Here is a 16,415-nt window from a genome sequence, read left to right on the forward strand (position 1 = left end):
ATAAATATTAGCCAATAAGATGCAAAAAGCTATCAGGTTGTCCACATAAAGTGTTTAATAAAGTCAACTTTGATCCTAACGTGGCTTTCTCTTGGTGCCAAACCAACATCCAATCAGTCATTGGAGGGAAATATGGATTTAAAATTAAAGGTCTTTTTATGGTTCAACACCCACAAATTATTTTAAAAAGCCACACGTCTACGGTTTTTAGCATGTTTCTTTATGAGAAACACACTTTACTGTTAGAAGGAAGAGAAATGAAAAAAATAAGAAAGGCCCTGTGGAGACAAAACCATCACCAGACGTTATTGCAGCGGTATTTTTGAACCAGTGCGTCAGCGCTGCGCCGTGCCCAAACCACTTATTAAATCACAGAGAAGCCTATAGTGCCATAAAGAGAGAAGGCAAGTAGCTTGTTATTCTTTGGAAGAGGTGATCGGGCAGAGATCAATGGCTGCCGTGGTTTTCCCCCTCACCACAACTATGGTACTGCAAAGCACAGAGGGGCGCACGGCTCCAACCCGCACAGTCACACATATTAACTATTCCAGGGTGCTTTGAGAGAGGCTGCCAAGAATAATTTCCCACATGTAGCATTTTCCACAAAAGCCACAGAGTCATACTGGCACTCAGCATGCCCCTTCTGAACTGGTATGGCCTCTCCAGGGTGACTCAAGAGAATCAGTGACAAATCAGGTCTGTGGCATTCATTAGCAATTTTGAAGTTTGTGAGACAACGATGGACGTCTTCTTTTGTTGAATCAATGATGCATGTAGTTTTAAACGCATCATGTAAATGGGAATGGTAATGACAGTATGTGATGTGTGTGTGTGTGTGTGTGTGGGGGGGGGGGGGGCTTTGGCCATAAACCCCTCATCATTTCCACCAGAGATGAAGTCTGTCGTATCTTTATTTACTTGTCACTCAGCTGTTATGTTACTGTACCATAGTCTGTGTCTGTAATGACTTAGCTGCAGTTTCCAGCATCCATGACCCATTTAACACAAATTATTTTAAATATGAAAGTTATCAGCCAAACGTTCCCATTTGATATGCAAATTGGGAATGGGGTTTTGAAGGCACATTTGAGGTAAAAGGAACACATTTTAACACCATTTACACAAAGGTAAAGGGTCATCATTCTCACCCAAACCTTGATGAATAGCTATCCATCTATCTATCTGATAGATCAAAGCACTGTATGTTTCTCAAGGAAGCATGTTGAGCAGAAAGAATGATATGCCACAAAAATTACCGTAGTTTTTGCTGTATAAGTCACAGTTTTTAGCATAAATTAGCATGCCTGCAACTTATCCAGAGAAGCAAAGTATTTGTTTGTTTTTCTTCTTCCATATTTATAACCCAATTTTTGGCTGAGATCTGACAATTTCATTAATTCTGACAATATTGAACAGTACCATTTTCAGCCACTACAGGACCCTCGACTAATATGACAAGGCAAGTGTTTCATTAATATGTAAAATTGGTTATTAGTGAGACACTTGGCTTGCCATACCAAGCCACCTTTGTCTCGCTCCGGAACTTCTGGAGCAAATGTCAAATCAGCTGCATCAGGCGAAATGCAGCTGATTTGACCAATAAAGTGCATTTATTAAGGAAAAGTTCAAATAAGACACACCTCCCGCAGTCGACATTTGGCATAAAATACATTTTTGGCACAGCACCAGCCCACGTTTCTGGGTGGTCAGCGTAGTGGTGATGCGTAACAAACGCGACGTGTCAGCGGTGACGCATAATATATGTGACTTATATGGCCTAAGTGATGTATTTATGGTTTTTTTTCTCCACTTTATTAGATATTTTTGAACTGATGCGACTTACACGGTGGTGCAACGTGTAAGTCGACAAGTACGGTAACTTAAAAAAAATAAAATAAACTCCCCAAATTGTGTGGCAGTCTGAAATGACATCTGCATTAAAAACGACATAAATGGAGGAAAAAAAAAAAAGGTATTAGTTGTGTTCTTGCCAAATATATTCATTTTGTCCTCAAAGCGAGGGAAGGCAATAATTTAATTATCATTACCTTTGTTAACCAAACCGATAGTCCTTCATAGCTGTCATACCATACTTGCCTTCTTAGGAGTGAAACTCAAAAGAAATGAAACACATTTTTACAACTTTCATTAGGATCTATGGAACCACAAAACATCTGGAATCTGTATGACAAAGATGAAAAATTCTGCATAACATTTTTATATGTATCAGTTTGGGCTAAATCTGTATTTGTTTTGTTTAAATCCATTAGAAAGAAGAGAAGTACACTTGGTTTATGTTCTTGTTATTCTATTTTACCAGTTTGATTTTTCACTCACATTTGTTGAGAATTAGTATTTTTTTTATCAAGTTTTATGATTTCTGTTATTTTCCTTTTATCGACAGTAGTCTAAAAATGTAAATTGTAAATTAATTCTTAATCTGGACAAAAATATAATTATTTTATTTTGTACAAATTTATACAATGAAATGTGTAAATGGCCTTTTACAAAAGATATATAAAAAAAATAAGATCTCGGGTAACAATTACTATTTGTTTCCTGAAACTGCAACATTTTATCGATATATAAAATGTTAGTTATGACAGTGAAATCGTTATAAATATCCTATAAAAATTTGAAATGAAAAACTATGAAGAAAATTAGTCATAGGATAGAATTTAAGTTATTGTTTTATAAACAAGTGTCCAAAACTGAGCCATAGAAAATGCCAGACAAAACATTTCAGTACCTTGGTATGCATTATTTATCATCACCACCGATGAGTTCATTAACCTTTTTGCTTCTTTGTGGAAATACTAAGAAGAAACTGCTAACCATTATAGGACAACCTTTATTCATCCAACAAAAGAACAACAAACATTAATTGCATAAATAAATAAGTCAAATTTTATTGTCATTTGAATACTCCCGATATTTAAATTTACAAAGACTACTTGTAATTATAGTTCAAATGTACACAAGTCTCATTTTTATGTGTGTATATTTTATATATTTACAAAATCAGAGTCATGACTCTATTTAAAGTAAATCTTGTATAAGGCACAGACTTTCAAAGTACAACATATTTTGCAGCAATATACAGTATACTTTCCATTTTACTAAGTTTCCAGCAAGAAAAATGAACAAAAAATTGTTTTATTTCTAAAGCTAAAAGACTCCAAAGTAAAACTCTTTTTTTTTTTTTTTTTTTTACATTGCTATGCATCAAGTTATCCTCATGATGTGATAGGTCATCTTTGTAAAAAATGCATAGTCAGTCAGTAAAACTGTGCCTGCTTAAAATTATTTGTAAGAGAAAAGTTTTTAATCTACCTGTCATCAGCTACAAAGAAGCTGGAGTTCACTAGGGCTGAAGCTCAGACAGGGTGCTGCTACTTCTGTCGCCCCCAGAGCCTCCTGTCCTCTGATCTTCAGGTTGACAAACTTAATCTTCCAGCTGTTTTCAGCCAGCGGTGAGCAAATTAGGCCAAATATTTGCTCAAAGATGCCAAGACAGACTGTGTCTTTGTGGATGGTTCCAGCTACAGCAACCAGTACCAAGCCATGGGGGGAGGCCAAGGCCCTAAGTCCATGAGGCTCCAGGTTGGGACTGAAGAGGAGACGCTCTCCACTGGTCAGGGCCAAGAGACGAAGACTGACCAGTTCAGCACCCAAGTACTCATCCATCTGCTCAATGGCAGTTCTGAGAAAGACATGTTACAGAGTTAGAAAACTTAATGTAAAATTATATATATATATATATATATTTTTGTTTGTTTTAAGATTTGCTCTCATGATTTTTGCTCACCTGGACACGAGGCTAAGTTTTGCATCTGGCCAGAAATGCTGTGGTCCCCATTCCTGAGGCTGTTGGCCTAGTGAAGGATTCTGACTGTTTAGCAGCTGAAAGAACCACTGGCAGAACTGCTTGGCCAGGACCAGTGGATCAAAGCCCACCTCACCTTGCGTGTCTGCCAACACAGATGTTGCAGGCTGTTTGGCCTCATCCACCTTAAAGGAATTTAAAAAAATGTCACACAACACCACACTGTGATTTGAGTATATTTGTTATATTCAAGCAATGCATGAGTCTCCTTACTATTACACAACTGTTTGTTTTTCCTCCCAAACAAGGGTAAGCAGTTTTAGAGAATGCAAGGATAGAGCAATTTTTCAAGTTCCAAAATTACACACTGTATTACTATACCATTATATTTCATATGCAAAGGCAGAGTGAATGGTATTTTATAATGTATCTTCTCTAAATTATTTAAAATATCTCATGATTAGCTTGAGAGCAACAGATTGTTACAAATGTAGAAAAACACATGAACAAACTAAAGTAAAAGTATTTGTATTAAACTAGCAGCACTAGTAAAATCTGAACAGATAAAATAATTCACTGAATAGTTTAAAGCAATTTCAAACGGTACAATACTATGATTTTTCTTGCTTTATGGTCATCTAAACTAAAGTCTATACTACTGTACACAAATCTGAAGCCTCTTTTCAACAGCTTCTGTACTTTTTTTTTTAATGTAGTTGAATCCTTCTGATAACCAGTTCACATGTAATGTACAATAACAGCAATAGCATGTTATAATTAAATAAACTGAATTGATTACAGATATACAGTTTACATTTTAGTTCAAACAGTCTTCATTTTTTTAGTTTGTCCTGTGTGCAGTTAAATTAATACACGGTTTATAAGTAAATTCAGCTCAGGTCAAACATTCTAAAGGTACTTGTGTTCTGCGTTGTTGAAACTACGGCAACAAGTTAGGGACATTTCACTTCCTGGTCCTACCTTCATGGATGACCACAGCTCCAGCGTCCTTTTAACAAGCTGGTGTTTTTCACTGTTCGGAGACATCGTCACCCCTTCTTTAGCCAGATACTTGAATATGAGGTCACGATACACCTTCTTCCTTTTAAGGAGCTCTTCGGCATTTTTAGAAAAGGAAAGAATAGTTTCCATAGCTTCTGTTGACAGAAAAACAAAACACAAGAACATGAATGTCTCAAAAATTATATCTTTAACAACATGCATTTTGTTTTTCGGTGACTCTTGTATCTTTAAATGCCTTCATCTTGACAATCTAACTATATTGTTTTTAGTAAATGCAATAAAACAGCAGTTTAGAACTATGAGCATCTGATGTTTTGAAAAAAAAAACAAAAACAAAACATCCTGTATACGGGCTTTCTCGTGCATATCTTACCTGTAACATTTTCAACTACTATCATCTTATTTGTGACCGTGTCACAGAGTGACATTAAGTCGCCTGCTGTCATTGAGCTTAATATATTTTTCAGTCCAGCGCACTCTTTTTCCGATAGTCCTTGCATCTTTGCGAAACACTTTTATTTAATGCTTTTCGTCCATATGTGTCCAGCTAAAAATCCTTCCGTGTGAAAACACATATCGGAGTATGAGCGGTCCGCCTTCATTGTTTCCGTTTTGAAGATGGTTCATTTAATTACTTATTTTGCGTTGTGTCTAAGTCGTGTATATTTAATTAAAATAGTATGCTACTAGCTGTATGGAGACATTATAAGTGATCGGCTTCTTTGATTGTTCTTGGTGATAGTTTTGTGCGCTCACCAAGCGCCGAGTACGCGAACGCAGCATTCAAGAGCTTGAGCTCCCTTTGTGGTAGTCGGAATTTTAAACTCTCGAAATGTATCACTCGTCTATTTAAACTTCTCCCTTCTTTTTAATATCACGCAGTTGTCGATTACAGTATATTGTAAATTGTAATTACATTAAAAGTAATACGATATGTTAGCGTAAAATACGGATCTGAACAATTTTGTTAGGGACAATTCAGTGTTCTCCCACTGAAGTTTGTCATTTTCTAAAATTTTCATTTTCACTTCTCAGACAAATTAACAAGTGTAGCCGTCTCTTGACGCGGACTATTTGTTATGCCTTCGGGACACAATATTGAATTCGTAAAGACAATTAGGATGCTGATACTGCCCGTGGTTCTATTTCAAAAGGACCTTAATGTGTAGTTTACGCGAAACACTTGAACGCATCACTGTAAGAGCTAGCTAGCAAAACTGAAGAAGAGATGCGCTGTCCCAGCAGCTGATCATTAACTTGCGTTTTATTTTCTCAATTTGCGTTATACCCGATTCATTAGTATGATTTAGTCCCGGGTGTTAAAAGGATAAGTTCTGCTATATTAGTTTTGTACTTCGCTGTCAAGCATATGGTTCAAATCCCCGAAAGGTAAAGTATTATTTTTGCTAATTAATCCTAGTTTGTCATCATTCTAAAATTTGGCTCGGCGAGTAAACAACGAAGTCTTTTAAAGTTACAACAACCTCCGCTCAGAAAATTACCTAGTTCTTTACTGTTAAAATAGTTTTTTTTTTTTTTTCCCTTTGTATAATTCAGCAAGTAGCATATGTCCTACTACAGTTATTTTCTAAAAGTCTAGTCTTTACTTAAAAAAAAAAAAAAGATGAATACATTGCAAAAATGAATTTGTTAGGTATGCTTGATAAACCTTGGGCACGTGTCAAATCAACATGAGTGATATTATGAGGGATCATCATGGCTGAGGATCTGTTCATTTCCTAATTTTTATTTTTATTTTTTAAATACAATTTTTACATAATAATGTGTTCCTCTGACTGGCTTTCATCACAATGAAATGTTTAGAAATAAACAAACAAGAAGCTAACCTCACCAATGTGCTTTATTGTCCCAAAAATCAATACTTTTGCAATAAATGAAAACTATAAAAGGGAGAACATAAATTCATTAATGTGCACATAAACAAAAAAGAAGCTATACATCACACAGCAAGACTTATTTACAGATGAACATTAAAAATATAGATAATGCTCTCTCAAAAACTAGCTTTCAAACTATAGGAGTTGAATAGAGTGTAATTAGTGAAAGGCACAATTAGAACAGCTGTTTCTTTAAACTGGATTTTGTCCTCTTTTTTTTTTTTGGGTTGCAGATGGATGAGTCTGAGCGCAGCGCTCCAGGCCAGGTAACAATCTACTCTATCCAGGGGTGCCCACACTGTGTGCAGGCCAAGGCCACCCTCAGAAGTTTGAGCGTACCGCTACGTGTTGTGAATGTTGACAGTCAATCAGAGTTAAAGATGAAGTTGAAGGAGCTGACCGGACGCAGCACTGTACCTCAAATCTTTTTTAACAGCGTTCATGTTGGGGGTAACGATGACCTCTTAAAACTGGTAAGACAAAAGATGTTAATATAGTTCTTATGAGCTCAAGATGCATGAATTAGAAGTTTGTAAAAAAAAAAAAAAAACAGACCAAAGTCCAAGTTGAGTCACTTGTTGATGTTCTTCACAATCTTAGTCTCCTGAGGAGCTTCAGAGGTTGGTGACTCTCGTCAAGGAGGAACCTTTTTCGATGGATGCTTTACCGTTGCCAGACAAAAATCCATCGGTGGATACGAGCAGAGCAATCGATAGAGGTGAGCACTTTTTAAGTTTAGAGTTTTATCTTCTATAGAGCCGTATGGTGCATTCCCAATATATTGTTTAATTATTTATGTTATCTTCAAAGATGAATAAATGTTTTAGTTGTTAATTTACTGGGGCTACTATGAGTAAAAAAACAAACTATTATATCCAAAGGAAAGCCTGTTGGTGTTGCCAAAGTTGGTTTTGCAAAGTCATCTTTGTTTGATGATGAGTCAAAAAAATAAAATGTGGGGACAGTTACGAAACTGTGCTGCTGATGTGGACGCATCCACATATTTGTGTAACACCAGGTGCTGCTCTAGTAGCAAAGGCCAACACAAACAGATGATGCAGGAAATGTGATGCCTTAGATGAGCCCGGTATCCTCAGGCAGCTGCACAATAGCTCATGATTTGTAAGAGTTAGACATCCTGCAGTGTTTTTCATGTGGCACACTCCTCACGTATTTGTAAGTGTTTACATTTAGCGTAGGTTTTCAGATGTTCTCTGCAGCATCATGACCATGCGTTGGCAGCAAGTTGGCTTCACTCTGTTTTACTGATTGTTTCCTTCTCATCAGATTTATTTACATGAGCCTGCTTTAAATGTTTGACTAAAAAAGCCTTAATTTGTCTCAGATTAGGTGTTTTTTTTTCCTATCAGAAAGCTGTGATTATTCATCTGAAACTGGATTTCAAAGTTGCCCATATTCTGATTATATGTAGGTTTGAACAGCTATAGTTGTGTTTGTTTGTGCGTGGCTTTTACTATCCACAGAGTTTAAGTGGGAGATGAGTTGGCTGACCTGATGGAGCACCTCAAGCATGGCGGTGTGATGTCATAGGAGGGGACTGACTTTATACAAAGAGAGCTTCTCAGGCAGCCAGCTGGTTGGCTGACTGCAAAAAAAGAAGGGCATGGGTAAAAGGCAGTGGAGCTTTCTGATGTGAAATGTGAAAACTCACTGGACTGTTTCATAAAGTCAAATTCAGCTCTGTGTCAGCTCTTGACTGTGGCCTTGTGTGTATGCTAGACAGAGCCGAGGCCTGGAGAACAGGACAGGTTCTGTTGCAGGGGAAGTGCATGGTGCATGGCTGTGGAAGGAAAGTTGGGTGTTTTGGTGAATGGAAAGACACGTGGCCACCTTGTACAGGCTGCTGGAGGACAACTTTCATTCTTGCAGTCCAACACAGGGCAGGTCAGGAGATGATCAGGGGTGGGGCTTATACAGATCACTTTCTAGATTCTAGAAACACTCTCTAACACTCATTCTTTCTTGACTGGTTCTTTTGAGTTCACTTTTTTTTATGTTATAAATGTTTGATATATTAAGCTAAAGTAGCAGTTAATGGCTATGCTTGATGCTAAAAAACATACCTCTTCATCTATAACACCAGCCTTCTGCAGGATATTCCTGATGTAGAATGGTATGTGGTAATTTTGGGTTTTAGAAATTAATGTATTAGAAAATGACAGTTTGTCTCTTATTGTTCAAATTTTACCTTTTTACAGAGCCATGAAGCTAAATTCATGGTATTTGTGGATAAGCATAATTTGAGTGGACCTGTTTTATTATTATAATCATAGTTAATAACTTACATGATCAGATTTTCAGAAGAAGAAAAAAACGTTTTTTTTTTAAATATTAGTCTTAAAACTCGTGTTTTGCTTCGCTGCAGGTTTGGTTTTATTTCCTAAAGAGAAATAAATCAATTCTAATGTCCCGCTTTTAATTTTGTAAATTTTTTTGTTATTATTGGCCGGAACTGTGTGGCTGTTTTTATATCCGAGTGTTGCACATTTGAAACTACCTCCTTACAACATTATTATAATCACTGTGTCTTTGTTGGTTTAGTTCTAGCCTTGCATTGTTCAGCAAATCCAAATGTTTAAGTATAATATAATAATTGTTGTATGCTCTGGCCTCTTACACATTTGTTTTGTTTGTCTCGTTAGGTTCAGCTAATTAACATTTACATTCGTTTTGTCTCTTTCTCTCATGGTTCTTCGGTTTTCAGCTACCGAGCCGTCTTTACTTTTACGAGAAATGATTCTGAAGTTGTTTTCAGAGCATCTCTCTGCTGATGGCAAGGTAAAGTTCTAAGTTCTATCAAGCGTCTGACTGTTTAAAAAACTTTTTGTTGTACTTGTAGTGACATCATCAGTGTATGCACAGATAAAAAGTGTGTTCTTTCTCCTACAGTCTGTAGACTACACAGGGATGTCTGTGAACCCTGCATTTGAGCATTACTGTGAGCTAGCCATTCAGCTGCAAAGAGTAGAGCTGCTGTCACTGAGCCGGGAGGAGAAGCTGGCCTTCTTCATCAACATCTACAACGCCTTAGTCATTCATGGATACCTACGGCTGGGGGCCCCCACCAACATGTGGCAGAGATACAGAGTAGGTTTACACAGTTGCTCCAAACAAAAGCTCCTCACCTTAAAGACCAAATTATATTAAACAAAAACCACTTCAACAGCTTCAATGGTGAACTTAATTAGTCAGACTATATTTTTACCTGGATTAAATTAACACTAACATAAATATATATATATATATATATATATTTTCATTTAGCCTTTATTTATCCAGGTTAGTCTCATTGAGCCACGAGAACTCATTTTCAAGATTTTAATGTATTTTCAAATTAATGCAAAATAACCTGAATATAAACCTTGACTTTCTTATTTTTTTGCAGTTCTTCAATTATGTGAGCTACTTTATTGGAGGAGAGGTTTTCACATTACAAGATATTGAAAACGGTGTCCTCAGAGGGAACAGAAAGGGTGTCGCACAGCTGCGAAGACCCTTCTCCAATACAGACCCACGGCTTCAGGTTTTTACACAAACTTTTCAGTCACGGCTGAACATTCTTTCATTCTTTGGACCAAACCAGTGTCCAAACCAGTAAAATAACAGTGTAGACTTGGGCCCTGATTATCACTGGTGTAAGGATAAAAACATTCCTAATAAACCAACTTTTATTCTTTATTTAAACTTTATTTCTGTAGATCAAATTAAAACCGCTCACTTTATGATCTAGTCCCAACAGCTGCTGTAGGATCCACTTTTTAAAAGCAACTAAATGTCACTTTTGTTGTCCACAAGGTGGCGCTTCCAGATGCTGAGCCTCTCGTTCACTTCGCCTTGAACTGTGGCGCAAAGGGCTGCCCACCTATCAAAGCATACGCTCCAGAGGTGATCTTGATTCTTGTGATTACCGATGATTAAACGGGCAGTGATGGAAAATATTATACAATGTGTGGTCAAATTTGTAGTTTGTTTAATCTAATCACTAATCTACTGAAACCCTCTCAGGATATTGACAACCAGCTCCGCAGAGCAGCTGAAGCCTTCCTGGAGAAGGACGACGGCTGTGTGGTTGATTCTGGGACAGGAGAAGTACGGCTCAGTCAGATATTCAAATGGTACAAGGCTGACTTTGGAGGCACTGATGAGAAGGTAGTTTACATTATTTATAAAAAATTTAAAAAAAACACACAATCAGCATCTTTCACGTACAGCTTTTTGTTATTTACGGCTGTGGATAACTCATAACTTTTCTCATAGATGCTGAAGTGGGTGCTGGATCACATGGAAGACTCTCCAAAGAAGAGCAGCTTGCAGGGCGTCCTCTCTGCTGGGAAGACTAAAGTCAGCTTCCTCCCTTATGACTGGAGCTCCAACAGCTACCACAGAGCATAATTACCTTGTCTGAGCTGTTATTTATTACATACATTCTACTCTATTTGCTTGAATCCAGAGGGTCAGCACTGAAGTTGATGCCAAAGGAGATCCAAATGTAGCTGTGACAGCAGGTTTGCACTGTACCTCTACGACATGATCCAGTTGTTGGCTTACTGTAGCATTAAGATCTAGTTATACCTTCTAAGCCTCACATCTGTGTAGTGAATCAGACCAATTTTGCACACTTAACACTTTGTGCTCCAGCAAAGTCAGCCACATTAAGCATTTTTTAAATGTATGTAGCTGGAATCCCTTTGGGCTCTGTGCTCGCTTGTTTTCCTGCAACTCAGGAGTGAAAATTGAACTCCGAGGTATTCGCGGGGCACATTTATTCCAAGGAGATGTTGCCTTGACAAGCCATATCAAAATGTTTCAAACTCATAAAAGCACTATTTGAAGTGGTGCAACTAGGCCTGTCGCGATAAACAATAAATCAGTTAATCGCATGATAAATAAAAATTATCAACTTCATTTACATTTATCGGCGTTATCGTTTCTTCATGTCCCTCTTTCTACTGAAGACACTGGATGACAAAAAGGTTAAACTCCGGTGCTCTTCACTGACCCTTCCCTTTCACTTTTTTCTGTTTCCTTTAAAATCCATTTTAACCATCCAAAATCATGTTTTTGGATGGTTAAAAGCAGCTCAACTGAGAAGCTAAGCTACAAGCTAAGCTAAAAGGCCGACCTCAGGGAAAAAATAAATATGTCTTGTCGAAGCTCCCAAATTCATGGTTCAAACCCGTGCCTTCGTCTAAAAAGTTGTTTTTCTCTGCAAAAAGAAGCTAAGAACTCATTTACTGATTGTTTAAGAAAAGTTTTGTGTGACAAATGCTATGCTAAAGAGCTCAAACCATACAGAGCATCCACCATTTTGAGAACCGGGAAAAAAAAAAAAAAAGACAGCCCACGTCACATCAAGGGACCTCCCTCCCATTTTCTTACAGACATGCTGCTTGCTCCCTCACTATCCATCCTTCGTTTCAGTCTTATACTGCCATCCAGTGGTCAAAAAAGGTACTACACTCAAAACAAATTAAACACATTTTCTTATTAAATTTGAGATTAATTGCTAATTATTGTCAAATTTCAAACAATATTATCATTTCACAATAATTTTTCAGACAATCGCTCAGCAAAATTTGTTATTGTGACAGGCCTAGGTGCAACTTGGGTTTTTAGGTTTACAAATGACAAAAATATTAATTTAGGCTTTTAGCATAGAAAGAAAGAAAAAATGCTTCTGTGGTTTTTACTCTTACTGATAACTTGTAAGTTCTGCTGAACTTACAAAACATGAGTGTTGCTGCATCAATTATTCAAAGTTTTCTACCTGTCTTCAGACGCAATCCTCCCCCTCCTGTATGCCTTTATCCTTACACCTTCTTTTTAATCCAGGTCTTCCTTTAGATATCTTTTTTAAAGAGCTACTGCAAAGTATTTTGCAAAATAAGAATATTAACTATGTGATTTTAGGAATGCACTTTGACACTTTGCATGTTTATAGCTTTTAATGCTACCGAGACATATTTGTAGTCTTTTTCCACAGACGGTTGTTCACTTTTGGTCTATGTGAATTTTGAGCTGCATTTATTCAGGCATGTCTGTCAGCAATATTGCTGAAATGAATACTTTATTAATCTAACTTTGTAAAGAAATATTGGTTTGATACACACACGTTTTATCTGATTTCTGGAAATGTAGGATAATCACTCATTGGAATATTACTCAACCATAATTAGTATTTGATACTTACCTGAATTATTTTTGATAATTATTTGCAACTTCAGTTCTGATTTTTTTTAGTTTGATGTCCATTATATGTCATTTGTTAATTATTGTTAACAGTAGTCCCTCGATTATTGTGGGTTACGTTCGAGACATCCCCGCGATAGGTGAAAATTCACAACGTAGAGACATTATATTTATTTTAGTATTTATATATATTTTAAGGCTTTATAAACCCTTCCCACACTCGTGCAATGCTCTTAACAATGTTCTAAACTCTATATGCTGTAAAAGAGCACAGCGAAAGAGCAAAAAAAGGTAAAAAAAATAAAAAAAGTGGCTGAGTGCAGCTCACTCAGATACAAAACAGACCCCCCCCCCCCCCCCTTCTTTTTCCGAGGCTGTCTGTTGTGCGACTGCCTGTTGTGTGTATCAGGGACACAATGGTGAAAGATAACCCCCCCACCCCCTCCTGTCTCTTTGCTGTGACAGACAGACAGCCTTGGAAAGAGAAAGGAGGGGGCAGGGGATCTGTCTTACATGTGAGTGAGCTGCACTCAGCCACTCTCTTTTTTTCAAACTGATTCACTTTTATTTTTCCACCTAAGCATTTTCTCTGATATTCTACATTTGTTCTCCAATATTCTACATTTGTTCATCTGATCTGTTCATCCCTTCTCCATGAGCAGTAGCAGTGGGGAAAGACAGACCCTACCCCGGCCCCTCCTTTCTCTTTCTGAGGCTGTCACAACAGAGAAAGAGAAAGGAGGGTGGGTCTGTCTTACCCCATCGCTTCTGTTGTGATAGCCTCAGAAAAAGAAAGGAGGGAACAGGGGTGGGGTATGTCTTTCCCCATCGAAAATAGTGTGTTGTGTACAATCTTAAATTGAAAATCCGCAAAAGAATGAGTCTGCGAAAGTCGAACCGCGATGTATCGAGGGACTACTGTATTTATTTTCTCAGATCCTAGTGAAACTGTAGTTGAAACAGTATCTGGGTTATTTAATATCAAACTAATGGACACTGCATGATTTTTTTTTTATGTCCTAGCAGTTTTTGCTCATTCTGTCCATTTTTACAGATGTGCTTGAATACATAAAATTATCTCATAAAATTAGTAGCGGCACCAAAGCAAATATTTGAATTAGCATGAGTCTGAGCTGGAATGCCTTTAACTGCATGGGATACTGGACAAGCTTGAATGCAGGCCCGTGTTCCAGGATTGCACAACTTGTCTTTACGATACTTTATATTTAAATATAAACCTTTAGTACACTTGTTATCAAAGGAAGAGGCTGATCACAGTGGGAAAGAGGGTCAATTGGATGGCACAAAGGGGATTACCACCTTTCACTAATGTTCTTTGTACTTCTTTAAAATTACCTCATGTATCAGGAAGTTTATGCAAAAAAAAAAAAAAAATAGCATTGTTATCTTTCTAAGGGGAATAATCAAGCAATATGTTCAACAGTAAATATGCAATGTTGAATTAAATAAACTTTTTTTTTTCCTGTTACAATTTGATTGCATGCAGTCGGTTTCAAATAAGCTGATATTTTTGTGCATGTGCATTAAGAAAACTTGCAATAAAGAGTATTTTTCTCCCACTATAGACATTTAATCAATTATTATTCTCTTGCTTATCTACTTTGTCATGTGGCATATTTGAGGATTTCTTTTGGCTTGTTCAATGGGTCTCTAACCCTTAGGATAAGACTGGGTTAAATGTGGTGTGTTCAAAAACGTTGGTACAAAGAAGACTGAAGCAGTATGATTAGAAAAATAACTTAACAGACATTAAAAAAATAAATTACAGTTAAAAATGTGCATTAGAAATTACAGTATTAACGTAATTTCCTTAAAAAGGCATATTTTTATTTACCGTTCTTTTCTACTCACGTTCTAGCCACATTCTTCAAAATAATACTTGCCAAGATGCCATATTATGAAATATCAGAAAAGCAGCTATGTAGGACAAATTCATCTCTGGTCACTTTTCAAGCACTGTAAGGATGTTTTAAATAAAATATATAGTTTACCTGTCCCACTTTACAAAACCCAACAAGTTGATGTAAAAACTCATCCATGAAGAGTTTCAGTTTCATTTGTTAATTCAAACAAGTTTATTCACTTCATCCTTAAGAAAAAAAAAATATATAACCCATTATTACATTTACAAACCTATTAACATTTGTACATAAATAAGCAGGTTTAGGTTCAGTCCTATAAAAACAAAATGTTATTCAAGAGAAAAAAAATCATCTGAAAAGTTTGTACAACAAAACCAAAGTGAAATATTCCGTAATGAAACAAACATCGTAGAAGTATTAGCTGTTTTTAGAATGAGCTATGAGTTTAAAAGCAAACTGTATTTTAAGTTCATCTCTACTTTTCAAACACTGATTTTGTTTTGGCACTAATTAAAACATGCATACGTTAAAAGATATACAGAAAGTTCATGTGATTGTGTGGAATTACATGTTAGACACATTTTGGTGAATGTGTGGATTGTTTTTCCATAAACAGAAGAGAACCCTGTAGAAACTGCAGTTTACACAAACAACGCTGAAGCGCCTTGTTCACTTTGAAAGCTCAACGTTTCTGGTTGAAATTTGTCAGATTTACTTAATGATTTAGAAATAAGGAAACAGACGTGATCATTTTCAGTTAGCCTCTTAAGTTTGGCAGACACAAACATGCTTTTCAAACTCCAGCTTTAGATTTTGTAGTGATAATTCACTATTTTTACATTTCCGTGCTGAGTGATCAGATGAGTTACTTAATTGCAACAAGTTAACAAGTAAAAAAAAAAAAAAGTTTTAACTGTATGTTTGCTCTGGTATGAAATTGTCGGCCAACTTCATTTCAGTCAAGTCATATGTGAAAATGTAAGAGTACAGCATTGTTACTATCAGACAAGCTACTATAGAGGGGCAGATGTTCCAAATCAGCCTTCTTAGCAATGGTTCCCTTCAATGAAGCGTGCAGCCCTCATCACTTTAAATGTTAATACTGAAGCACAATGAACTATTCTCCAGATCATCAAAAACTTCTAGATGTGAGGTTCATTTACCCAGAAAGCAGCTCCAGTAAGAATATCCAGGAAGTGCAAGGACCGTCTCAAACTGAGGTGTGTGCTACACACATTCTGGAGGCTCTCTGACACGTCAGTTCTGTCCAAGCAAACTTTCAAGAACATTTTCCTCATGATTCCTCCATTTTGAAGGTGGAAAATTATTTGAACAAGAAAAGGAGAACTACCATGAGCCCTGTGCCATGCACTGAAGCATTTTGCTGCAACATGTAGGGTTGGTTTTCATCCAAAAGTGCGGGCTTCTAATTCTGCCCAAGAACACGACCAGGTAAGTGTTATCAAACTTCTCCAACAATCCAGACATAATTTGGTGCCGATATCTGCCTTTTCCTGCAAGATCACACTTTATTCCCTGTTGGGCTGTATTATTACGAGACAAGAGGGAGTCTCA

At 36.8% G+C, this 16,415-nt stretch overlaps 2 protein-coding genes across 2 annotated transcripts; one reads left to right on the forward strand and one right to left on the reverse strand.

Moving 5' to 3' along the window:
- Positions 1–3,197: 3,197 nt before the first annotated feature.
- c13h3orf38 (chromosome 13 C3orf38 homolog) lies at positions 3,198–5,369 on the reverse strand. Its single transcript, XM_037686365.1, has 4 exons — positions 5,223–5,369; positions 4,808–4,983; positions 3,809–4,011; positions 3,198–3,703 (listed from the first exon to the last, which is right to left on the reverse strand). The coding sequence occupies exons 1-4, from the start codon at positions 5,347–5,349 to the stop codon at positions 3,340–3,342; spliced, it is 870 nt and encodes a 289-aa protein (XP_037542293.1). The 5' UTR covers positions 5,350–5,369; the 3' UTR covers positions 3,198–3,339.
- Positions 5,370–6,980: 1,611 nt separating this feature from the next.
- Positions 6,981–11,160, forward strand: zgc:152951 (uncharacterized protein LOC569013 homolog). The gene is made up of 8 exons (XM_037686131.1): positions 6,981–7,220; positions 7,348–7,465; positions 9,473–9,546; positions 9,658–9,855; positions 10,154–10,291; positions 10,564–10,653; positions 10,774–10,917; positions 11,026–11,160. Exons 1-8 carry the CDS (start codon positions 6,981–6,983, stop codon positions 11,158–11,160), a joined length of 1,137 nt encoding a protein of 378 aa, XP_037542059.1.
- The last annotated feature ends 5,255 nt before the right edge of the window (positions 11,161–16,415 follow it).

Source organism: Nematolebias whitei, chromosome 13 (genome assembly GCF_014905685.2).
Source record: "Nematolebias whitei isolate Nwh7 chromosome 13, NemWhi1, whole genome shotgun sequence".
NCBI lineage: Eukaryota > Metazoa > Chordata > Actinopteri > Cyprinodontiformes > Rivulidae > Nematolebias > Nematolebias whitei.